Genomic DNA, 25,507 nt, shown 5'->3' with positions numbered 1-25,507 from the left:
ATACATACAACTCAATGTTCATAGCAGCACTATTTACAATAGCCAAGACATAGAAACAATCTGAATGTCCATCGACAGATGAATGGATAAAAATGTGGTACATATATACAATGGAATATTACTCGGCCATAAAAAAGAATGAAATAATGTCATGTGCAGCAACACGGATAGACCTAGAAATTATCATACTAAGTGAAGTAAGTCAGAAAGAGACAAATACCATATGATATCACTTATATGTGGAATCTAAAATATGACACAAATGAACTTATCTATGAAACAGAAATAGATTCACAGACATAGAGAACAGACTTGTGGTTGCCAAGGCATGGTGGGGGGAGGATGGTTTGGGAATCTGGGATTAGAAGATGCAATCTATTATATATAGAATGGATAAACAACAAGGTCCTACTGTATAACACAGGGAAATATATTTTACCCTGTAGTAAACCATAATGGAAAAGAAAAACAAATATTTCAGTGGTCAATTAAGTGACACAGGATATGTTTTTTTCAGGGACAAGCACAATTTATTTCCACATTATATTTCATGAAACTTGAAAGTTTCAGTGTCACAAGCTAAACCACAGAAGCTGCCTGTCAATACACCACCCTAGACCCTTTCTCTCTGACCAGCGTGCTGGAATCTTCTGGATCATGCTGGCTTAAACTCTCTATTTGTATCCTATCATAGGTCATGAACTTCTGTGAGAATCTGATAAGAAATCATTGGCTTTCTCCCAAGAAAAATGCACATAAACATAAGCACATAAATTCAGCATACAATTTTGAGGGCTTCAGAGACTCCCTGAAGCACATTCATGGACCCTGGCTGAACCCCCTGGTCTAAACTGTTGCCTGCAGAGGGCAGCAGGGCAGCTGGAGCCCACATTGAGAACTGCATTCAGGAAAGTTGGGGACACTGTAGAACTTGATTAGTTTTCTGAAGGCACTTTTCTTTAGCATCATCATCTCTTCTGGAAACCTAGAAAAGATTCTGACCCGGCAGGAGCCGCCATTCTTCACAGAGCCATCTGTGGGCAGTGGCTTCTGATCGCCTACAGGCACGCTGTTGCAGCTGAGGGAACGCACTGCCTTCTTATTCTGCACAGACAAATAATTGAACAGGAAGGAGGACAGCTTGTGCTTGGTGAGGTCTGGAGCCTCTTCTGAAAAGCAGTCATCAAGTGGGTCCAGCAGGGTTTCAAGGTGGCGGCTGCCTTCCCCTCTCACGGAACTGGCTCCCACACGTGGAGGCTGCTTGATGATCTTCCTGGCCTGGTCTGGGTCATCTCCTGCCCCGCCGACACATGGAAAGGACAGTTCCTTGGCCAAGGCTCTGGGGCCACTGGTTTGGGGGATGAGGTTCCCCCCCTGAGGGCTAGGCTGGGAAGTACAATGCTGACTCAGGATGAGAGTGGCAGCATCACGAATGAGATTCCAGTCTCTCAGGATGTCATCCCTGGTGGTGAACTGGGATGTCACAGTGAAACGGATGATCAACTTGTCCTGGATAGTGGCTGGGATGAGAAAGAGACGGCCAGCTTTAGCTATTTCCTTTAACACACTTTCTGTGAGGCAATTAGGACCCTGTTTGAAGGATAAAGAGAAGTAAAGTCTGTATCACATTCCCTGTAAGCATCTCCAGAAGCCCAGTATTTACATTTCCAAGAGGCTGAAAATTACCAAATAACATCCTTCACATGAGATGGAAGATGGCATTACCTTTAGACGAAAAACCACCAGGCCAAGGTGCCTCTTGGCAGGAATTTCAAAGAAAGGTTCGTTTCTGACCAGAGACTCAAAATACTTAGCCATTTCAGTACCCTGGAATTGTGAACATCGAGAGAACTGAGATTAATAACAGGCAAGAGACGACTGTGCATAAACTTCCACACTGTTAAAGGGGTTTAAACCAGTCACATCTTTGAACCAAAGAGACCTAAGTGGCTTCTGCCTGATTTTCTTCTCCATTTGATTTTGCTCATATTCCAAACTATAAAACCTCCAATGGCTCCCTATTTCTTGTCACATTAGCTCCACTTTGAGAACTCATGTCTCAGGGGCCTCTTTCAATCCACTCCCAGAACCAGAAGACTTGTGGGATCCTAGTTCCCCTGCCAGGGATTGAACCCGGGCCCTTGGCAGTGAAAGCATGGAGTCCTAACCACTGGACCACCAGGGAAGTCCCAGAGGCATGTGCTTTGCCATCAAGGCAATGTACCCTCATATCCCAGCTTCACATATCTTGGCTTACAGACAAGCCAAGAGGGCTAGCAGGGGCCACAACCCAGCCCATGTTCCGCATTCCCAGCCAGGTGCCTCTTACGGGATACAAATGCTCAGAGGAAGAGACTTTTGTTTCTCCTGTACATAGAGGCACCATGTGAGCTGTCAGCAGCCCTGCCCCCATATTCTAAGTCGACGTCTTCCCCTTGCCTCTCAGACCTTTTCACCTCAAATGCCCTTCATCCCCTTTTTTCTGACATTCCACAAAGAACATATTTTTACATATCATACCCATGTACACCATGGAGAAGGCTTTAAACCTGTTTAATGGGTACAGAGTTTCTGCTGGGGATGATGGGAAAAGTTCTGGAAGTAGACAGCAATGACAGTTGCACACATTGTGAGTGTACTTAATGCCACTGAATTGTATGCTTAAAAATGGTTCAAGTTGTACATGTTACATTATCTATATTTTACCACAATAAAAATGTTTTAAAGCTTTGTACCATATTAACCTTTCACTGAAGTTATAATTTTTTAATTTCCTATTTTTTTTTTTTTTTTTTACTTAGTATTACTAACTAAACAAGGACAGGACTTGCCCTTTCTTTCATTTTTAAAAATTTCTCCAGGCATCCAGAAGGATCTCAATAAAATATTTTCTAAGTAATGGCTATCACCTGGTTCTCATACTGAGTACTCTATTTCAAGAGAAGTCAAAGGATTCAGCTAACAAGTTGCTACAAACCCGATCCAGAACCACTTTCTCTCTCCACTGCATGGTCTGTTTAAAATGGTCTCCAATCCCTACCCTAAGCATTTTTCATTGTCAAGTCGTAAGGCTATCTCTGGGAAAGCACCCTGGTAAATGTTTTCTCACTGTTTTATACTTTTGCAGTTTACTTTTGAATTTTGTCATGATTCTCCCCTGTGCCTCCTTCCCTCCAGGCCCATTTCCATCCTGTCCTGCCAATTGTGAGATCTTTCTGTGTAAATGTTTCTCAAGTCTACATGAGTAAGACATCTCAGATACAGATCCAGAATCAGCTAACCAAAGACAATGAAACTGATACTTCTGAGCAAGGAAAGAGAGCCAGAAGTCATCTTTGTTCAACCTCTTCATTTTCTAGAAAGAGACAAAGGAAAGTGGCGTCCGCAAGGTAGCAGTGGCAGAATGCAGGTCTCTGGTCGCCAAGCACACCCCCTACCATGCTCTGTTGTCTCCTGTAACACACGCTCTTGGCAACAAGAGAGAAGAGGGGCCAGAGGAGAGAGAAAAGAGCACAGGCAGCATCCCGCCACCAGAAACCACCTACCTTTCCGGGAGATGAAAGCAGGGCTATAACCAGTGCCCTTTACCATCCTAGGGCAGAGGCGGGCAAACTGCAGCCCCCAGGCCAAATAGAGCCCCACCTCCTTCACACCGGTTTTTGTAAATAAAGTCCTTTGGAACACAGCCACGCCTATTTGTTAATGTACTGTGTATGGCGGCTTTTGTGCTACAATGACAGACTTGAATACTCACAACAGAGATCATATGGCCTGCAAGGCCAAAAATATTTACTATCTGTCTTTAAAACAATAATTTACAAACCCCTTTTATTGTAGGTGATAGGAGATGATGGTGACGACAATGCTGAATTATTAGCATTAGAAGAAGGAAAAATTGGAGAAGGAGGAGGAGAAAAGGAGAAGAAGAAGAAGAGGAAAGGGGAAGGGGGAGGAAGAGGAAGTGGGAATAGGAAATATTTGAGTATTTAGTGGAATATTAGGTCTTGCACTAAGTAAGGGCTTTATGTGTATTATTTATCATCACCATAAACCTTTGAGAGAGGTATTATCATTTTCTCAGTTTATAAATTAGGAAGGCAAACACGGAAAGTTTAAATAATTTGTCCAAGGTCACCAAACAGTAAAGGGTAGAACTAAAAAATCAAACCCATATCCCATTCTCTAAAGCACTAATCTATAACAGGGAGATACACAACTTGGTTTTATATGACTTTCAAGAGCTCACATAATAGAAAATAGCCCAGAACTGTAAAGAAAGGAGGCCCTCCTCTCTTAAGCAGGGCAATTACCATCTCTGAGCCTCACCCATAAAATGGGGTTCATCAGGGTGACTGCCCCAAGCATTGTTGTAAGAACCTAATGAAACCCTATACGTTATTTCTTTAAGACACTGTGCAAGTAAAAATAATTATGATCGCAGTCAAGCTGAAGAGATAAAATTAACTCCCATCAAACAACTTCACTTTAGTTCCACCCTTTACTTTTGTGGGACATTGGTAGCTTTTAGAGCTCAGTTTTGTAGGTGTGATTGAGTAGGTGGTCCTAGGAATGCCGAGCAAGCAGAGATGAGGGCAGATGGAATAGTCAGGGAAGCTCCTGGGAGAGGCGGAACTTAATCCACTAGCAACATTTGGAGAAGAGAGGGCAATGCAAGAGGGCAATGCACAGGTGAAGGTGCAGAGGCACACTGAGGATGGAGCTGGAACGGGTCAGTGAGAAGCCTGAGCTTAGAGGCTGATAACTGGGTCCTCGAAAGCCAGGCCCAGGAGTCTGGGCCTAGTGTAGGCGAAGGGGAGCCCATGGGAATTCAGGGCTTTGAGTTGGGAGAGGCAGCATGAGGGTAATTAGCCAGCACCTGCACGTTGAATATCCAGTCCTGAGTTGGAGCCAGATGATAACCTGTAATCTCCAGCACCTCATCCCCCAGCTACCTACTTCCCATCTCTGAGTCTGAGGAGAGAGAGAGAGCAAAAATGCCTAATGTCCCTGGGTGACAGCCACTCACTGATAGACATCCAGTTAACCAACACCTTGATGTTGATAACAAATGTAAAGTTACCAACAGTAAGCCAATCATACATACTGATTCAGCCACTGCACTTGGCCTTGTGTTTGCTTAATGAGGACGGAATTCCCTAGAGGAAATGTGGCCAGGGAAAGACACGCAGAGGAACAAAGGGCAACGTCTTTGGAGTAACCCTCTTGTATTTATCAATAACTTTGTCTTTCTCATAGGCACTCATAAAAATGAGAGAAAATTGCTGCTGACCAAAATTCTTAGTTAAGTTCCACCCCTTCCATGAAGCCTATGACAGAGGGACTGTGCCTGTCTCATTCACCTCTGGGTCTCTTTCCTAGCACAATAATTGTGTTGTTGAAATAAATTGTACCAAATATGCCTTCAGTAAATACCGCTTGACATCATGCAGGGATGTTTGTTCCAGACTTGCAGGTCTACATGTCCAAGCCAGGCGAGCCCTGTTTCTGGCATAACCATAATAGTGACTAAAATTTTCAGACAGCCATGACAATCAGAGTAATTTTTTAAAAGATAGGCTCCTACCCTGGCCACAAGCTGCCCTTTGATTTACTTTCTATTTCCTTCTCTGCAAACTGGGCTCTCGGGCCATCCCTCCCCAGTGCTCAATGATAGCAGAAGGGATGGTGAGACAGTCAGGTGGGGGACAGACACCAGACAGCCCTCAGTGTCATGTTCTGCTCAGTGATCCTCTAGCTAGCAAACAGACGGCTGCCCTGAATCATCAAGTCCCAGGAGCTCACAAACAGGCCCAGGCACCTGAGCCATACATCACACATCCCCCCCGGGAAAGGTCTGCAGAGCAGAAACCAGCCTTCCTCCCCACTAGGCCACAAAGCGAGCCTGGGCTCCTCCCAAGGCCTGCCCACTACATACATGTCTGATGTGCGCTTGAAGATTCTTCACCCCGAAGGACCGGATCACAAACCAGAGTTTAATAGAACGAAACCGCCTGCTCAGGGGGATCTGCCAGTGCTAGAACAAAGGAGCACAGCGCCATGGTTAGAGGCAGGGACCCCTGCTCCTCCCACACACACTCCTGAGCTTTATCATCTGTTGTCTGCACAACCCTCCAGGGATGCACAGCGTCACCATGATGCCCGAGGCTGTTGCTAAGGAGAAGCCAAGGCAAGATACACAAAGGCTACCTCGTCATGTGACCAAACCCTTGTCCAAGAGCAGCACAGGTAGAAACCAAGTCCATGACCCTGGACCAAGGAGAAGACACTTTGCTTTAAATGCTGCTTTAAAAATGTCATCCCATAGAGTGTTCTGCCTATGTTTTCCTCTAAGAGTTTGATAGTGTCTGGCCTTACATTTAGGTCTTTAATCCATTTTGAGTTTATTTTTGTGTATGACATAAATCACAGCAAGATCCTTTTTGACCCACCTCCTAGAGAAATGGAAATAAAAACAAAAATAAACAAATGGGACCTAATGAAACTTCAAAGCTTTTGCATAGCAAAGGAAACCAAAAACAAGACCAAAAGACAGCCCTCAGAATGGGAGAAAATATTTGCAAATGAAGCAACTGACAAAGGATTAATCTCCAAAATTAACAAGCAGCTCATGCAGCTCAATAACAGAAAAACAAACAACCCAATCCAAAAATGGGCAGAAGACCTAAATAGACATTTCTCCAAAGAAGATATACAGATTGCCAACAAACACATGAAAGAATGCTCAACATCATTAATCATTAGAGAAATGCAAATCAAAACTACAATGAGATATCATCTCATACTGGTCAGAATGGCCATCATCAAAAAATCTAGAAACAATAAATGCTGGAGAGGGTGTGGAGAAAAGGGAACACTCTTGCACTGTTGGTGGGAATGTAAATTGATACAGCCACTATGGAGAACAGTATGGAGGTTCCTTAAAAAACTAAAAATAGAACTACCATACAACCCAGCAATCCCATTACTGGGCATATACCCTGAGAAAACCATAATTCAAAAAGAGTCATTGCAGCTCTATTTACAATAGCCAGGAGATGGAAGCAACCTAAGTGTCCATCATCAGATGAATGGATAAAGCAGATGTGGCACATATATACAATGGAATATTACTCAGCCATAAAAAGAAACGAAATTGAGCTATTTGTAATGAGGTGGATGGACCTAGAGTCTGTCATACAGAGTGAAGTAAGTCAGAAAGAGAAAGACAAATACCGTATGCTAACACATATATATGGAATTTAAGGGAAAAAATGTCATGAAGAACCTTGGGGTAAGACAGGAATAAAGACACAGACCTACTAGAGAATGGACTTGAGGACACGGGGAGTGGAAAGGGTAAGCTGTGACAAAGCGAGAGAGAGACATGGACATATATACACTACCAAACGTAAGGTATATAGCTAGTGGGAACCAGCTGCATAGCACAGGGAGATCAGCTCGGTGCTTTGTGACCGCCTGAAGGGGTGGGATAGGGAGGGTGGGAGGGTGGGAGACGCAAGAGGGAAGAGATATGGGAACATATGTATATGTATAACTGATTCACTTTGTTATAAAGCAGAAACCAACACACCATTGTAAAGCAATTATACTCCAATAAAGATGTAAAAAAAAAAAAATTTCATTCCAGGCTGAAATTCAAGATAGGGGCAATACGTTTTTTCTCTAAAAGAACCTAATCTACCTTGAATAGCAGAAAATAGAGTTTGATTTCTCTTCCCCACAAAAATGTAAAGTATAGGGTTCAGGAGCTCAGATGCTGGAGCCTCACAGACCTGGGTTTCTCCTCCATCTCTACCTCTTACTTGGGCATTGCCACCTCACTGGCTCCTCGTGAGACAAAGAATGAACAGCACCTCCAGGGATGTGGTGTGAGGAGAACCAGGGTGAAGAGCTTCACAGGAAGTCGTCAATAAGTCCTGGCTATTTAGATGATAAAAATGTGAGCCACAAATCACAATGGTGCTTCTGCCTAGAACCAAGATGATTATTATTTAATTTCACTGTCCTGACCTTATTTTTCCTGTGACGTTCTATGCCCTCAGGAGGACACCAGCCCTCAGACTGCAAACAAACATCTATATCTCGGCCTTTGTTAGACTAAAACTGACTCTCTGTTCCTGATGACCAAATTCAACAGAGCTTAAAGTTCAAGGTTGCGGGCACCAAAGGTCTGAAAATTTTCAAACCAATTCCAAATCGATTTCTCTGATCTGTAAACAGAGCAAAGGGTTTAGCACACATTTGCAATTATTCTCATGAGTAGTGTGATTTCTAATGACCTCTTCCTCAAATGTCAGAAAGCATCACCACAATTTCTGTTGACAAAAAATAAATATTTTTCCCATCGAATATTTATCTGTTCCTCCACAGGATTGCCTAATCCTCAAAACTGTGCACACCTTCATCCTTTGTCCCAGTTTCCTGACCCAGGCACAGTTTGGACATGACCCCTTGTCCAACATCAACATTGTTGATGGACAATGTTTCTCTATATCAAGCACTAAGCCTTGGATTTCCAAGCAAAAAACTCCAGAGCTGAAGACCAGCATGGGGACTTTCTTTTCCCTGTAACAGGGAGAGTGTCAACTCCACCCTTTGTTAGATGGACACTCCAGATGGAGACTAATGAATGGATAATAGTGGCCTCTGAAAACATTGTTTTCCAGATGGTTATGGCCAATTGACTACAATAATTCACAAGCCAATTAAATGAGAGGCAGAGATGATTTTAATTTTGATTTCTTTACAGTCTGACCATATCCCCAGCTGTTCCTCTTGTCAGTATTCAAAACCAATCCATGCTGACCCAGCAGGGTGGTTCTAGCAGATATTTTTCTGCTGGAACAGGAAATTTGGACATGGCTCTTCATTAACTCAAGCCATTCCCAAGTCTCCTCTGCGTCCTTTCAAGGTTTTGCCGGTCTCACAGCCAAGAACAAGACAATTCCCCCTCCACTAGTTGGGGGGAGGTGAGGGAGCTTCCTGATGTCAGAAGAATCTAGCCCTGATTTTAGGTGGCTCCAGGGCCCAAGGGATGAAGTCCCTAAGTCTTCTCTCCCAGGATGCTGCTCTATTTCTGGCTCATCTCAAAATGACTGGGCTATTTTTTTTTTTTTTTTTTTTTTGTGGTACGCAGGCCTCTCACTGTTGTGGCCTCTCCCGTTGTGGAGCACAGGCTCCGGACGCGCAGGCTCAGCAGCCATGGCTCATGCGCCCAGCCGCTCCGCGGCATGTGGGATCTTCCCGGACTGGGGCATGAACCCGTGTCCCCTGCATCGGCAGGCGGACTCTCAACCACTGCGCCACCAGGGAAGCCCTGGCTGGGCTTTTATTTAAAGCTTCAGCCACCTGGGTGAAAAAGAGCTTGGACCAAGGGGCAAAGTAGCAGTGAAGACCCCCAGGATCATAACAGACAGCAGCTTCAGTTTTCTAGGAGTTTCTTTGAGACTTAAAAATTAAATCCATAGGATTAGAGGTGAGGGAAGGAAAAGATAAAGTAGCACATTCTGGACCAGTGCTAAGAAAAGTATAATTTAATATTTTTATAAGTGATCTGGAAGAGAGAGAGCACTGTAAAATCTCCAAACTGCTGGGAATGAACCACAAAAAGATCCTGAGATACTGTTGCGGACAAAAAACAAAAACACAAAAAAGTAACATAAAATCCAAAATGGGCCAAGGGAAGAAAATGCTCTTAAGTTACAATGATCCAAGTTCACTTATAGAAAAATGGGCATTGGGCTCCCCTGGTGGTGCAGTGGTTAAGAATCTACCTGCCAATGCAGGGGACACGGGTTCAAGCCCTGCTCCGGGAAGACCCCACATGCCGCAGAGCAACTAAGCCCATGCACCACAACTACTGAGCCTGTGCTCTAGAGCTGGCGAGCCACAACTACTGAAGTCCGCGTGCCAAGAGCCCGTGCTCTGTAACAAGAGAAGCCACCACAACGAGAAGCCCACACACTGCAACAGAGTAGCCCCCGCTCGATGCAACTAGAGAAAGCGCGTGCACAGCAACAAAGACCCAATGCTGCCAAAAATCAATTAATTAATTTAATTAATTTTAAAAAAAGAAAAGAAAAATGGACATTGTTTCACACTCAGGGGAGAAACCTAGAATTACCCCTAAAGATATCTGGCCCTTGGGCTGCTGTGAAAATTTCTTTAATTCAAAAAGTGCTGAAAACCCAACAGACAGGGCAGTGGAGATGAAAGAACCATTATTCTTCTATTTTTATCAACCTTTGGAGGGTCCTCCCCGACCACTACAAGCTTACTGCCTGAAATTCCAATAAAAAAGCTTTAAAAACAAACATCTAAAGAAAGTGCGAACTGGTCCGAGGGAGAATGACCAATATAATCAAGAGATGATGCAGTGATTATTTTAGAACTAAAAAAGGGCAAGAAACTTCAGCCCAAGGAGAGAAGACAGAACCGTCTCTTCACAAAGAATGACTCCCAGATGGCAGACGTTGCTCTCTGTGCTTCGCTGTATTCATTCGTTTATTCCTCACAGCAAAGCCTAACTAAGAAGCTAGTACTGTTATTATCACCCTCATTTTAGAGATGAGAAAACCTAAATAGCTTAAGCCATCTGCCCAAGACCACACAAGTTAATAAATGGAGGAGCCAGAATTCAAACACAGTTCATCTGTGTTTTTAACCTCTTCGCTGTATAACAAACCTCTGCAGCTGAAAAGTAGAGCTTTTAGAAATATCACACCTACCATTTAGTAAGCATGTACCACATTCCCAGTAAGAAGTGATCTACATGTATGTTCCCATTGCAGCCTCACAATACCCTGTGAAATCAGTGCCACCATGCCCATTCTGCAGATGAGAAAGTCAAGGCTGAGAGAGGTCCACTATGACTCCCAAAAGCCCACTGCTGGTATGGAATTCCAAATCAAGCTCGTCTCACTCTGCCTAGCCTTGACCATGTTATATGTAACTTATTAGTTTACATCCCTGTCTCCCCTACAATTAAAGGAAGGGCTCATCTTCAAACTGAGGAGTAAACCTAAGAAGTTGTTTCCCCAAGAGATAGTACAGATTGAGAATATGGGCAGGGTCTAGAGGTTGAGGTGCAGCTAGTGGGCAAGGCAGGAATGCTTGGAGGCATCTAGAACCTCGGGAAGGATAACTATTGCCCCATCCCCACCGTGGAGCCTCCCACAGTGCCTCGATGGGGACAAAAGGATGAAAACAGTTTAAGGAAGGAGCCTCTTTTCCTATCCGTGGAAATTTTCCACCCTGCCCTGCTGTTAGGGAGTGAGCAGAGAAGATTATCCAGGACAGAGGCAGAAGGGAATTGGGAGAATTTTTAAATGCCACAAATACTCAGGAAACTCGCATCCTACCTCAAAGGTTGGTTTCATTCTCTAGGGTTTTTAAAGTTTTCTGGGTTTCATTCTATATGCTTAGGAACAGCTTGAAACCAAAGGTACACAGTGGCAATATTATGGGATGGGCTCATCGTGTGAGGGAAGGAGACCCTCATCAGACTCAGGCCGTTTCTGTCTCAGAGGCTGCCGTGCTGCCCGTTCCTGGCCACTCACCATGAAGTCGGTGGCCGCACCCGAGTCGGCATGCCTGAGGTAGACGGGGTTCACGCTGAAGGTCTGCTGCAGCTTGTACTTGTCCTTGACCCTGTGGGTTGCCAAATAGGCATTAGTAGCTGAGGATGGCTTCCCCACAGGCTGGGAGCTTGGCTGCCACACTCACCAGAACCCAGTACAGTCAAAGTGCACCATCATCCACTTGGAAGGATTAAAGGTGAAGGAATCAGCGTACTCGACGCCCTTCAGAAACCCCCGGAACTCAGGGCACAGGAAGGCAGTGCCTGCGTAGGCAGCATCGATGTGGAGCCACAGCCCCTCGTTGGCACCTGAGGAGGCAAACATCACCTACTGGGGGTGGCACTGAGGGTGGGAGTGGGTTGCCACCAACCAGCTAAAAGGCATCTCTTCTCTGGCCCATCCAGCTGGGGGGCTGCAAGGGAAGGGCTGGGAAAGGATGCCCATGGCTGAATGAGACACGGAGGCTGTGGACATGGGGGGAGGGTGTCAGTGCAAGGAGTGGGGCTGAGTGAGGCACGGCCACCCCTGCAGGGAGAGCCTACAGAGCCTCACCCTGGCCTTTTCTCTCACTGACCAGAGGGTCGACACCCTCTTGGCCTCCACCCAGAGCTTTCTGGAACAGAAACCAACTTACCACTGGCCCAGAGAGCAATATTAATGCATCTAATACAAATGTTAGAGAGGGGCTGTCTCTCTTTCCTAGTGGGTTTCTTGCTTGAGGATTTTGAACAATCACATTTGGGTTTCTTTTCTGCCTTTATCTCCCCCTCATCTCGTGGCTTCCCCTACCCTACCTTTTCATTTTCATTTTCTCAGCCTAGACTAGAAAATATTCCACTATGACTCACTCACCCTGTGTTTCGGATATGTCCTGCTTTAAGCAGATTTCAACATACAAGTGAGAGAGTGAGAGACCTGAGGTCCTCCCACTGTTACCTCTGAGGACAGGATGCAAGGGGGTCAGCTCTAACCCTTGGTCCCACCACTGGGAAAAGCAGTGACCTGGCTACCTGGAAGAAGGTACTCATGACCTCTGGTGGCTCTTCCTACGCTCTGTGCATTGACCACAGAGGGACCAGAGAATTGCACTGAGCTGCTTCCAGGCTCTTGCTCTAGGGAACATTTTAAAACTCATTACTTGTCTTCCTAGCCAGACAGGGCAGACACTTACAGATGGGGCCCAGCTCTGACAGGCGGTCAAATGCGCAGACCCCAGTGGTCCCCAGTGTGGCACAGACCTGGAGGAAAACAGGGGAAGTTAACATGGGAAGGTGGGCTCGTGTGACACATTTGGCCTGAAAAAAAAGATTTCTTCACAGATATTATCGACCCCACCCATTCCACTAGAACAGGGTATGTTTCACACTGTATTTTACCATGACCCACAGTAAGAAATACATTTTGTATAGCAACCTAGGACATATACACATGTGTATTTGAAATAAAATTTTACCAAACAATGCATATTCTCAACACAGGAACGTACTCTCATATTTTCCGTCCTATTTCTTTCTTCTTCTTCTTCTTTTAATGTTGGTTCTGACCCACAAAATTTATTTCCTAGCACACTACCTCATAATTTGTAAGACACTGTATTTGAGGACCTTTGTGCTCTTGTTTGCAGCACGTTACTTACCTGAATTCTGACAAAACTCCTTCCTCACCTCCCAGCTCTATCATTCTAAGCTCAGAACATGGTCTGACTTACAAAGACAGGCACCAAGCCCTGCGCTCTGTCTTCCTTGATGGCTTTCTGAAGAACTTCCCCTCGGAGTGAGAAGTTGTCATCCACAGGCAGAAATTTCATCTTGACCAGAGAAATCAAACCAGCCTTTTCCACCGAGGAGTGGGCCTAGAATGACAATGGAAAGCTGTTAGCAGAGTCATCCTGGAATGAGCACTCCCAGAAACTGCTGAAACCAGACGAAGGGAAGCAAACACAGCATTTGACGTTTGTCTCCCTCCAGGGTTCCTTGGACAACCTCTGAGGCCTGGGCTGCCCTGAACCCAGAGGGCTCATGTCTACAGGGAAATCACTCAAGGACTAAGACTCCAGAAGCCAAGCCCTACCTGAAGGTTTGGCTTATGTTGGGCAACTCACCTGGTCGGAGGCATAGGCAACAAGCCGGGCGTTCAGGGAAGACTCATCCACCTCGGGCTCAGACGCTTTTATTTCTAGGATTTTGTTCTTCCTTGCTGCCAGCAAGGCGATCAAGGTGGACTCACTGACTGTGCTCTGCAATGGAAGAAGGTTCCCAGTGGCAGCCTCTCCATGTAATCCCTTGGCAATTGCCCCAAGTTTTGTAGGTGTGTGTGTGTGTGTGTGTGTGTGTGTGTAATAGCTATTCTTGAGGAAGTACACAGCTCCTGCCTAAGGAGTTGCCCTTCCCCCCAGCTCACATGCCTATTGTATATTCTACATTCACAACTTCCTATGCATTCCTGGGACACCTCCCTCTCCTATAATTTTCAGGGAAGTAATGAAAGCAAATTTTCAACATCTTTATTAGGCCACAAAGACCAAAAAGAGAACGTTCAGAGAATGCTAGATACAAGTCTGCTTGTAGATATGTTCGCTCCCCATGTTAAAAAAAAAAAAAAAAGAACTTTCAATGTATTAGGTGTGGAAATGGAGTTTGTTTCCACAGAGATATCCCAGAGAGAGAGGGTCCTGGCCTACTTGAGAGATAACTTTGGCCTCAGTTTTGCTGCCGATGGTTCTTGTGACCTTGAGCTAATATTGCCCCTCCAGAAGGCTCGTTTCTATTTATAAAATAGAGAGCATCCCTTTAGCTGCCTACCAGAGTGGGAGTATTGATTAACCAAAAAAGTGTTGGGTAGGATTTTGCTCTGGCCATGATTGTGGGAATCCTGGGTGCCACCTCAGCAACTTCACAGAAATCTTGATGGTTTCTCATCCTTCATTTGCTCAGTCTTTGGTGTCTTTGCTTCTTGAAGTCCTTACGTGACCTACAGCTGATTGCTCCCTGCTGAAAAGCCTAGAGACCGTGTCACAGGAAATGCTATAGACCAGATCCCACAAGATATTCAGTGGCTGAAAATTACTCCACAATAAGGAAGCCAACAGAATAGTAATAATAATAATATAAGACCACCTTCCATCTGTACAGCTATTCACAGTTCACAAAACACTTTCTGCTATCGCATTTGCTCCTTATCAAACCTGCAACACTTGTGATTCCTGTCTACCTATGAGAATAGTGGTGCTCAGAGAGGTTACAGAACTAAACCAAGTTCATGTGGCTGATGGATACAGGAGAAAGCATGGTTTGCATTTAGACAGGGTCAGGTTTGAATCATTCTTCCACTTACCAGCTGTGTGACCTGGAGCAAGTTTTTAACCTCTCTGAGCTTCAGTGCTCTTATTTCAAAAATTGGGGATGACACTATTTACCTACAGGGTTCTTGAGATAATTAGATGAAAAGCAAGATCATGCCCAGCAGGCATTTAGCATGTTTTTCCAGATATAATATTTGAAGCTATAACTATCTGCTAACAACCCAGAAGGTCCACAACATGCAGTAATTTGTCTTTCTTGTGAGGGTCAGATTTTAATCTTGGTACAAGACTGGAGTGAGAGAGGGAGTCACTTAGCTAGCAAATGGGCCCAGCAAACTTTCCAGTTCTCATCTCAGGGCAGCACGGCTATTTTTATTTAATAGAAGAAATCTTTGAATCCTCACATCCACCTTTTGAAGGAATTATTATTATTGTTATTTCTCTATCTTATATATCATAAGATCAAGAAAATTACACATTACAGAACAATTCAAGAATTTGGGGGTTCTCAGAGGTCTCAGAACCAAACCCTCATGAATGGCAAGGGTTTATAGATGCAAAAGTACCTAGCAACGTGCACGGTCTACAGGAGGCACCCCTCAAGCTCCACTATGCTGCACTACTCTTGATAAAAAAAGAAATATTTGAACAAGTGTCATTTGACAGATATTCAAAAGACAGGATTATAAGATACATCAATCTATATTGTTAATTTCTCTCACTGCCAAAAATCTCCTGGACCTAAGAGGGAGGGAAAGAAGTCTCTACTTGCCTTCTCTTTTCTACTTACCATAAGGTGTAAAATGGGACAAGAGAGGGGAGATGTCAGATTATAAACTAAGAAACTTGAATCAAGTAATACTAGAAATGTGTTGACTTTTTAATTTTTTTCAAAGAAAAACTAAAAGAAGAGTGGAGACAGTCGTGGCCATGGTATAAAGGCAATGGAAGTCAAGATGGTAGTGGCAGCAAAGGTGGGAGTGGGGACTGTGGTGGAGCTGGTGGCGTCGGTGATGGTGGTGTCAGTCATGAGAGTTATGATGGTAATGGTGATGGTGCCGGCAGGGACGGTGGTGGTGTGAGTGACATGGGGGAAACTCCATGGAAAACATGAGAATCACCCGGGCAAGTTTGACTTATCTTTCCCTACTTAGTCCCTATGCTAGGAGGAGCTTTGCCAATGGAGGCACCTGCAGGACACCTCCCCCCTGGCTGCCAGGGTGGTGGTGCAGGAAGTACTCTGGAAGTCCCAGCATTTTTGCCAGCCAGTCCATGACATTCATCTCCAGTTCCGTGCACACAGGGCTGGAAGCCTGAAAGAGGGAAAGCAATGTCATCTGGATTGCCCCAGGGCACCAAGATGTCCCCACCAGCCCCAGAAACACATCCATCTCTGCCTTGACCCTCCCCAGGCCTGTCTTGTCCCTGAAGAAGGCGTCACTTTTAGGTCCTGTGGCACCTTCATCCTCTGCCAAACCAGAAAGGGGAAAGAATGTGGGGCTTTGGTTCATGCCATCCTCAATGAGGTGGATTCTCCTGTGACTCCAAGGCCCGATGGAAAAACAGCCCTAGAAATGATTGCTTCCATTTGGCCCCCAAAGTCCCTAAAATACCCAGCTGAAAAGCATTCTAAAGGCCAGGGGGAAGTTTTAAGACTGAGAAAGAAAGCACTTCCTCCCAGAAAAGATAGCAAGTCTCCCAGCTTCCAACCCACTCCACCCACCCACCCCTACACACACACACACACACACACACACACACACACACACACACACACACACACATCCTATAACAGTTCAGGCTTAAAATAGAGAGCTGTTCTAGGAGGCTTGTGGCACAATTTAAAGCTGATTGGTGCTTAAGGGGTTATTAAGGGAAGCCTTAGGGCATATCCCTAACCCCTCAAAGACAAGAGCAAGGGGAAGGTTGTACCCACAGGCACCAAAGTGTTTAGAGAGTGTAACAAATTGTGGCAATAACCAGATCTTGGTCCAAATCTCATCTCTGTCTCATGAACTATGTGGTCTTGGAGAGATAAATTACTTAAGCCTTCATTTCTTAATTCGCCCCTACAAAATGGGGCCACTACTCATAATTTCACAGGGTTAAAGAATAAGATGAGATCATTTGTAGCCATTGTTAATATTTAACTTGAAACCCTGTTCAGAGATCCGGACAAAATATGTCTGCCCCAGGATTTCACTTCCTGCCATGTCCCCTTTTCCACTGGTTATAGCTGCAGCCATGGTTACTCACCCAGGTAAATCCCAAGCAGTTGATGGCATCAGCCAGCATGTCTCCCAGCAGTGATGGCCAAGAGGTGAGAGCTGGGTAGTAGGCGTGCATATGGGGGCTTTGCCAGTGTACCACCTGGAAGCAGAGCATGTACACGGGTGGCACCAGGGGAGACTGGCTGACACTTTTAAGACAACCAACAAGTGGCACAAATCCATAAAAGTAAGGCATAGTCACAGTGTTCTTGCCACCCACGTTTCTCACATTCTGAGCTAGTTCATCAGTGGAGCTTTGCACACACGCAGAGACCAGAAGGGAATATGCAAGATGAAAATTGCTATGGGAATTAGAGTTGTGGATTCTGGGTAGTGTTTGCATTAGTCTCCAAAGCTTACCCCCCGCACTGCTCCTACCCAGTAATAAGAGGAAGGGGAGACTGTGAGCTCTGGAAGAGCAGGTTGCTTGTCTCATCCAGTCTCTTGCAAAAAGTATCCAGAGTTCTTTGGGCATGCACTCTTACAGAGGGCCAGTGTGCCTGGGTTCAAAGCTGTCCTTAGCTTCCCAGTGGGGATGGGGAGAGGAGACTAGAAGACAGAAGTACCAGCCCAAGGGCATGGGAAACTGCCTCCAGGTTAACCCTTGAGCCCACAGTTAGATTAACCAGACGAAAGGAGGGGCCCGTGGACAGGAAGGGCCTCCTACAACTGCGCTCAGAAACATTTTCGGTGGCTCATTGGCCTCACTGATTATCTAATCTGGCTTCATCTTACTGTTCTACAATCATACCCTGTTCGTATCTGCGTTCATGTCTTTGAGCAAAGCTGTGTCCCCTGACAGGAAGGCACTTCTCATACAGATGGGACCTTCCAAAATCTGCTAACTCTTAGAAAGCCAGTAAATATTCATTTCCTCCATGAACCCTTCCCCAGGTCCCCATCTGCCTTTGATCCCTTCCCCCGAGCCCATGGAATGTTCTCATTCGAGATGTTTCACGCTACTGAGAACTCATGAGATAACATTTTAGTGTATTATCGAGTTATTTCGTGTACACAAATCCCTTTAACCCTTTAAGAGCAAGGATGGTGCCCTGGACAGTGTGTATGGTAGAAGGAGCATAAGATTTAAGCCCAAGGACACAGGTTCCAGTCCTACCCCTGCCGTAACCAGCTGTGTGACCCCGTAGACTTATTGTGAAGCTAATGAACTTAAGAGTCAAGGTCCCATGTTTGCATGGGTCTCTTTCAAGATCCATTCTCAATTTTTTTTCTTAAGGGGGTGGGTCCCAAATTTTTCATCCAATTCCCACCTCATAAAACCAGGATCCTCCCCTGTACCTCTCTCAACCTCAGTTTCTCATCATAAAATAAATCTTGTCTCCTGGGGTTGTTGTGTGGATCAGCCTGGGAGGAAATTTGTAAAATGTAAAGCACTAATGTTAACGGTAAGCTAATCACATGGTGATGGACATATCCTGACTTGACTCTTAGATAATCAGACCTCGTCCTCCAACCTTCACCAGGCAGACGGCGTCATAGGTAATGACAACATCTTCCACTTTCTATGCTTTATCTTGTTTAATTCTCACAGCACTCCTATTAGGTAGGTTCTAACGTTCTCCCTGTTTTACAGATAACAGTTGGGGCTGGTGGAGAGAGACAGCATCCCCATGATCACATATACCTCATAGGGACAGATGTCAGAAACCCAGGGCTGCCTGACTCTGGAGCCCAGCACCTAAGCAGGGTGGCACCCTGCCTGCTCCCCTTGCTCTCCTCTCCCTCCCTCATTAAGAGTAGGTGGGGTTTCTCTAACCAGGGTTGGAATTAAAGCAAAAAGACAGTTTTTCTTCTCCTTGTGTCTAGGAGGTGGCATGGAGGGGAAAATTAATCCAGTTTTAAAGGAGGCACTGACCCTAATGAGAAAGCAAAGGGCCAACGGCTTTCAGGCCAACTCTCAGAGGCTGGTGCAGCCTGAGAGATGAGATGAAAGATTGGGTCTTCATTACTGATGTGATTAGTAACAGTATTTTGGAAACCCCAGAGAAGGACTTCCACCTCCTGGTCCTATCAAGAGGCAATTGTCTGTTCTAATAAGATACATAAGATAAGATAAGCCAGAGGAATGCTTATCAAAACAGACAGACCTCCTGGTCCAGAAATGAGTCTCTTTAACTGCACCCCCAGCAACTGCTGGAATTTCTTTCAGTCAAATGAATCAGCTCATTTCCATCTCTTCTGACAGCTGCTTTCAGTCTCACTACCAAATTACGGTTGGCCCCTCCGCAGATTACATTTTACAGAATGAAATCCATGAGATAATCTTATTGGGGAGCTAGCCTCCCTGGTAGAGTTTTACTGATACCGAAATTTTCAAAATATGCTTACAAAATAGGCTGAATGGTCAGAGAGGTGAATATTTGGCTTTGTACAAACTTGCCATCACTTTCTGTCTGTGTTTGAAAGAAAACAGAAATATCCCCCCCACCCCTGCCTCCAGGTGTATTTCTGTCACATCTAAGTCCAAAGCTCTTTGGGGATGATGGGAGCAAATATCAAGTCATCCTGGGGAAGAGCTGCTGGACACACGTGGTTCATGACACCAGTGCCCCAAGCAGGGAGACCTGTGACTCTGGGAAGACAACTAACTTCTCTGAGTCTCAGTTTCTTCATAAAACATGGATCGTAAGGTCATTTGGGGATAAAACAAGCCAGTCTACCGTGTGGCTAATACAGTGCCTGGCACGTGGCGTGGAGCACAATAAAAGGCAGCCCTTCCGTGAGAGGAGGATGGTGTACTTTCAGCAGGAGCGCCTGGCCTAGCTCCTGGTGGCCGGGGACATTGTCACAGCACACGGCAGCTTCAGCACAAGCCCCAGGCTTCAGCCAGCCTCTGTCTGTTCCCTGGCCCCACTAGCACTGTCACCAGGCTATGCCCCTTGTCACTGAGAGTATAGATGATTCAGGGAAAGCTCCTTCCTACTCCTGAAAAGCAGTTCAATCAGGAGACCTCCCTTGGTTAGGAAGGACGGGGTTCCCACTTCATGGAGGAGAAAGGAGGGGGCTGACCAGGACTCGCTCAGCTTCCCGGCCCACCCAACCTGACAACCGGGGTACCCTCGGAGAGGTGTGCTTTGGCTTCTCTCCTTCCCTTTGGCACGTCTCAGGATTCTGTAGGAGAGTTCCCTGGCTCTGCCAATGGGGGCTTCAGGGACCATCTCCCACCTCCTCTCTCCATCTTGCTTCCCACATTCGTCCTTCCCCCTCGGGCCCAATCTTCACTACTCACCTCACCCCATCCGACTTCCACCCTTCTGTCAGACAGGCCCTGGGATGCAGTCCTTACTCCGTCTTGCTCCCTACCCAACTCTACAGGTCAGCCCTGGCACCAGAAACCTAACTTCAGTCAAAGTCCTGGCCCTCCATATGCCCAGAAGACAGTCTGGGATGTCGGTGGCCAAGGGGCTGAGGGCTTATCTTAGGGTTACCCAAGGCTTTCCAGGCCCATCGACGCCCCCCCCCACCTACACCCCGACATCCAGAATCACCCTGTGGTGACTGCGTCTCACCCCGGGCATGATGATTCGCTCAATGTCCCCAAAGATGCTGTCCCAGCTGTCGGGCTCCTCGGGCGCACTCTCGGGCAGCTGGGCCCGCAGGTAGCCAGGCCTCACATCCGGAGTCACCCGCCGCTCCTGCACGCTGCTCAGGTACTGGCAGATGTAATCCACCATCTCCTTTCCTACAAGGGAGGCAGAGAAGCCAGGCTCATGTCCCCTGACTGGGCCTGGCCAATTTGTGCCCGTCGCCCTAGCATCGGGATCAGGAGACTGGGTGAAGAAGGAGAAGGAGTCCGGGGCTGAATGGTGGAGGGTCTGACCCCCAGCAGACAGCTTGTCTTCAATTAAAAAATTTAAAAGTGTGCAAAGGAGTGAATGAATGATGGAGGGAGTGTGTGACTCTATCTGAATGAATAAGAGGGAAAATCTCCAAGGCATCAAGCTCTAACAACAAAGTAAAGGATTTCTTTCTCCTCCCCTTCCCTTTTCCATATGAATCTTGATCAGCTCTCCCACCTTTCTTTTCTTCTCAAAAAACAGAGGGTCTATGCATTCATCACCTTACAGATTCAGTAGAAACGCTGTGGCTCTTTCTATCCAGAAATTGTACACACGCACACACACCCCCTGTACTCCTTGTTGGCACAGATGGCAAGCTCCCACACTAGGTTCTGATAAAAGGTAAAAAATGTATTTGTTCACCATTCCCATTGGACCAGTAATTCCCCATATTTTTGGACCCATGAACTTCTTTGAGAATCTGATTAAAACGGTAGACTTGTATACACACAATTTTGTGTGTAATTTCTGAGGTTCATGGACTCCCCAAAGCACAACCACAGGCCCAGACTAAGAACCCTGCACTAGCCTGAAATCTTGGGGAAATGCAGGGCCATGTCTTAACCAATTTATCTCCCTCGCTCTGCCTCCACCAATACCTCAGTACCTAGAACAGTTTTCAGATGCTCAACAAATTTTATCAAATGAATGATAAAAGAATAAGGAAGAAAAACAGCCAAGTCGAATACTTGAAGCCACTGCAAATTATCTATTCTTTCTTCCCTTTCATTTCTCCAGGAAAGGGTCTCTGTCTTCAGAGCCTCTGTCTCTTCATCTCTGTCTCTTTTTCTCTCTCTCTTATTGCTTCTCTTCCTCTCTGTGTCTGTGTCTGTGTGTTCATCTCCCCCTCTGTGTCTCTCTCAATATCTATCATTCCTCCTTAGTACTCACTAGCCTCCTTTTCCCCCTGCAAAAGAGCAAGAGAGACAAGGAAAGGGAAGCCGATGTCTTCCCAACTGCATCAGCTCATGCAAAATTCTTATAAGCAGGACCATTCCCAGACAAAACTGTGAAAACTTCCAGCACCCTTCTCTCTTCGTTGTGCTCTCCTCCAACCCTCCAACGGCCCAATGCCTTTCATAACTGCAGCAACATCCCTCCAGAGCTCTGAGAGCCCTGGACCTAGCCCTCCACTTACCCAGGGACCACATGGAATGTTTCTGTGTTCCACTCACAGGATAAACATCCACAGCCGATAAAACCAGCTCTCAGCTGAGTGCCTTTGGAAACAATGGAATAAGCTAATGTCCGGTGAAGTGTAAAGACTGATAGTCATTCAGCCTGGATGAGAGGGGAGTTTGGGGGAGAATGGATACATGTATATGTATGGCTGAGTCACTTTGCTGTGTACCTGAAACTATCATAACATTGTTAGCCGGCTATACTCCAATATAAAAGAAAAAGGTTTTTTTTTTTTTTAAAAAAGACTGATAGCCACTTAGTGAGTTATGTCTGGGTAGAGGAAAGAGAAGAAAAGTTGGATTTTAACATGGAACCACGCCTTACAGCAAAGAAATTTTAGGCAAAATAACCTACTAGAGGGGATGAGGATATAAAACTTTATGGAGAGAGAAATTATAAGCAACTACTTACTTTCCCTCTTAGGACAGCCGTGCCTGAAGACAAGATAACCATTTGGTTTTGCTCATCACACAAGGCTTGAGACAGAGTAGGTGCTCTTTAAATATTTATGGAATGAATGACTAAATGAAAGAACTCTACAGACAGATTTACACATAGAGAAATGAAGAGGAAGGAAGATGAGATTTTGCATGACTGCAGAAGACTTAGGGAAATTCTTTTCTACTTCAGAACATGAATAATCCCCCTGTACCCATTTAGTATTTCAGAAACCCAAATCCCCTATTCCGTGGGAAAGAAGAAAGGAAAAGTCTGGTACAGTAGTGTGGACGCACATGAGAGTTGGTGTATGAGGGGGAGGATGAAAGAGAGGTTGAGAAAAGTTTTAAACTCTGATCCCACATTCCCTTCTCAGGAAAAATTTTGTGGAAGCCAACTCTCAGAAGGCAATTCTAACACTCCAGTCAAAAGATACCCCAAAGGGCTTCCCTGGTGGCGCAGTGGTTGAGAGTCCGCCTGCCGATGCAGGGGACACGGGTTCGTGCCCCGATCTGGGAAGATCCCACATGCCACGGAGCGGCTGGGCCCGTGAGCCATGGCCGCTGAGCCTGTGCGTCCGGAGCCTGTGCTCCGCAACGGGAGAGACCACAACAGTGAGAGGCCCGCGTACCGCACACACACAAAAAAAAGATACCCCAAAATCTAAGCAGCAGTTCCTGCAAGAGTGGCAGCAGGGAAGAGGGCCAGGGATGCCCGTACTCACCTCTCCTTCTGTACTCCTCAGGCTCCAACATCTCCCTGGGGCTTAGCTCCTTCTCACCGACAACACGGAGGAGGTGGAGGGTGTGCTCCTGGGCAGCCCGTGTGCGCCCTCTATTTAAAGGGTTCTCCTCTCTTCCACCTTAGCTCCGCCCTTCAGTGGCCCTTCCTCTAGGTTTAATTCATTCCACCCCTCCTCCCCCCAGTCCTTGCTGGGAACAGTGACCACAACTTTAGCTGGTCCAGAGATCTAGGATAAAAGGCACTTCTAAATTAAACAGTGCACTTAGCAGGCAGCCTCCAGGTGGATATGGTAAAGAGCCCTCATTTCTTTCTGGTCCCAGATTCATACAAGAGGTCCCGAGCCTCACACAAAGCTCCCAGCTCAGTAGCCCAGAACAAAGGCAAGGGTGTGCAGAATAAGTAGCAAGGATTATTATCATTCCTGCCACTGCGTCCCTGTCCATGGCAGGGAGGGAGAAACAGGCACTTACAGCGGTGCTGCTCTTCTGGCCACGCTGTGCTCAGGAACAGACAGATGTTATCATCTAACGTGATGGATTTTTGTTGCTGTTGTTACTACATAATACTTATTGCTGTAGAGAGATGAGAAAACGCAGATAAGCAAAAACCAAAAGAACAAAAATTGAAATATCACCCAGATTTAACACGTTTAGCACTTAAAAGGCTGTGTATGCATGTGCTTGTAAAGGGATGTGCAGAAACTACTGTGGGGAGGGGAAACGCTACCCTTGGAGCTTTATTTCTGAGTAAAAAGTGAGCGAATGCTTTCAGGTTGCCAAAGAGAACAGACTATTTGGTTTGTTTCCAGTCTTCATCTTCCTTGTCCTCGGGGTGGAGTTTGGTGGTCACTCCTTCCAAGACATGGCCCCTCCTTCTCCACCTGCCACGTCTCTGGCTGTTTGTCTCTTCCATCTGGCCTTTAAATGTGGGCATGCTTCAGGGGATTGCCCTCCTCTCATCTTTCTTCCTCGGTGGCCATATCCATTTCTATGACTTTAAATGCTACCAGGTGATATTCTTATAAGTATAAACCCCGTGTCAGATTTATACCATGAGGCCCTGCCAGTCTTCTGAGCTCCAAAACCTTACATCCAACTGCCTACCTGACAAATAAGCTTGCATGGCTCTTAGGCACCTCAAACTTAACATGTTACAAAACCGAATTTTAGTCTTTCTCCAAAAATCTGCTTCCCGTTCAGTCTTCCCCATCTCAGTTTATTGTATCTCCATCCATCCAAGCATCCATCCATCCATACAACAGAATATTATTCCATAATAAAAGGGAATGAAGTACTGACACAAGGTACAACATGGATAAACCTTGAAAACACTATGCTAAGTGAAAGAAGCCAGTCACAAAGGGCCACATATTATAGGATTCCATTTATATGAAATGTCCAGAATAGTCAAATTTGTAGAGACAGAAGGTAGATTACTAGTTACCAGAGTTTGACAGCTAAGGGGAACAGGGTTTGGGGTTTTTTTTGTTTTTTGTATGGGAGGAGGGGATGGTAGTGATTAAAATGTTTTATAATTATTGTGATGGTTACCAACTATGAATATACTAAATGCACTGAATCGGACACTTTAAATGGGGGGATTTACTATGACAAAGGAGACAAGAATATACAAGGGAGAAAAGACAGCCTCTCCAATAACTGATCCTGGGAAAACTGGACAGCTACATGTAAAAGAATGAACTTAGAACATTGTCTAACACCATATACGAAAATAAACTCAGAATGCATTAAAGACCTACATGTAAGACCAGAAACCATAAAACTCACAGAAGAAAACATAGGCAGGACGCTCTCTGACATAAATTTTAGTCATATTTTTTTTGATCTGTCTCCTAAAGCAAAGGAAATAAAAGGAAAAATAAACAAATGGAACCTAATTAAACTTAAAAGCTTTTGCACAGTACAGGAAACCATCAACAACGTGAAAAGACAACCTGATGAATGGGAGAAAATATTTGCAAATGGTTTGACCTGTAATGGGTTAATATCCAAAATATATAACTCAACACCAAAAAAGCCAAAAAGTGGGCAGAAGACCTGAATAGACATTTTTCAAAAGAAGACATACAGACAGCCAATAGGCACACGAAAA

The 25,507-nt window shown here is 45.5% G+C and overlaps 1 protein-coding gene across 4 annotated transcripts; it reads right to left on the bottom strand.

Annotated features, from left to right (window-relative positions):
• Window positions 1–507: 507 nt before the first annotated feature.
• Window positions 508–23,460, bottom strand: HDC (histidine decarboxylase). 4 transcript variants are annotated; one of them, XM_032624853.1, is made up of 13 exons: window positions 23,376–23,460; window positions 22,625–22,631; window positions 20,702–20,869; window positions 17,158–17,271; window positions 16,092–16,214; window positions 13,702–13,836; window positions 13,309–13,452; window positions 12,772–12,838; window positions 11,746–11,908; window positions 11,580–11,670; window positions 5,936–6,034; window positions 1,726–1,827; window positions 508–1,590 (listed from the first exon to the last, which is right to left on the bottom strand). In XM_032624853.1, the coding sequence occupies exons 3-13, from the start codon at window positions 20,864–20,866 to the stop codon at window positions 847–849; spliced, it is 1,947 nt and encodes a 648-aa protein (XP_032480744.1). In that variant the 5' UTR covers window positions 20,867–20,869; window positions 22,625–22,631; window positions 23,376–23,460; the 3' UTR covers window positions 508–846. The 4 variants fall into 4 exon arrangements, with proteins under 4 accessions (XP_032480744.1, XP_032480746.1, XP_032480743.1 ...); XM_032624855.1 differs by lacking the exon at window positions 5,936–6,034; XM_032624852.1 differs by lacking the exon at window positions 22,625–22,631 and having other exon boundaries at window positions 515–1,590; window positions 20,702–20,874; window positions 23,376–23,415.
• Window positions 23,461–25,507: the final 2,047 nt, after the last annotated feature.

The sequence above is a fragment of the Phocoena sinus genome, chromosome 2 (genome assembly GCF_008692025.1).
Source record: "Phocoena sinus isolate mPhoSin1 chromosome 2, mPhoSin1.pri, whole genome shotgun sequence".
Classification (NCBI taxonomy): domain Eukaryota; kingdom Metazoa; phylum Chordata; class Mammalia; order Artiodactyla; family Phocoenidae; genus Phocoena; species Phocoena sinus.
This window is presented reverse-complemented; position numbering and strand designations above follow the sequence as displayed.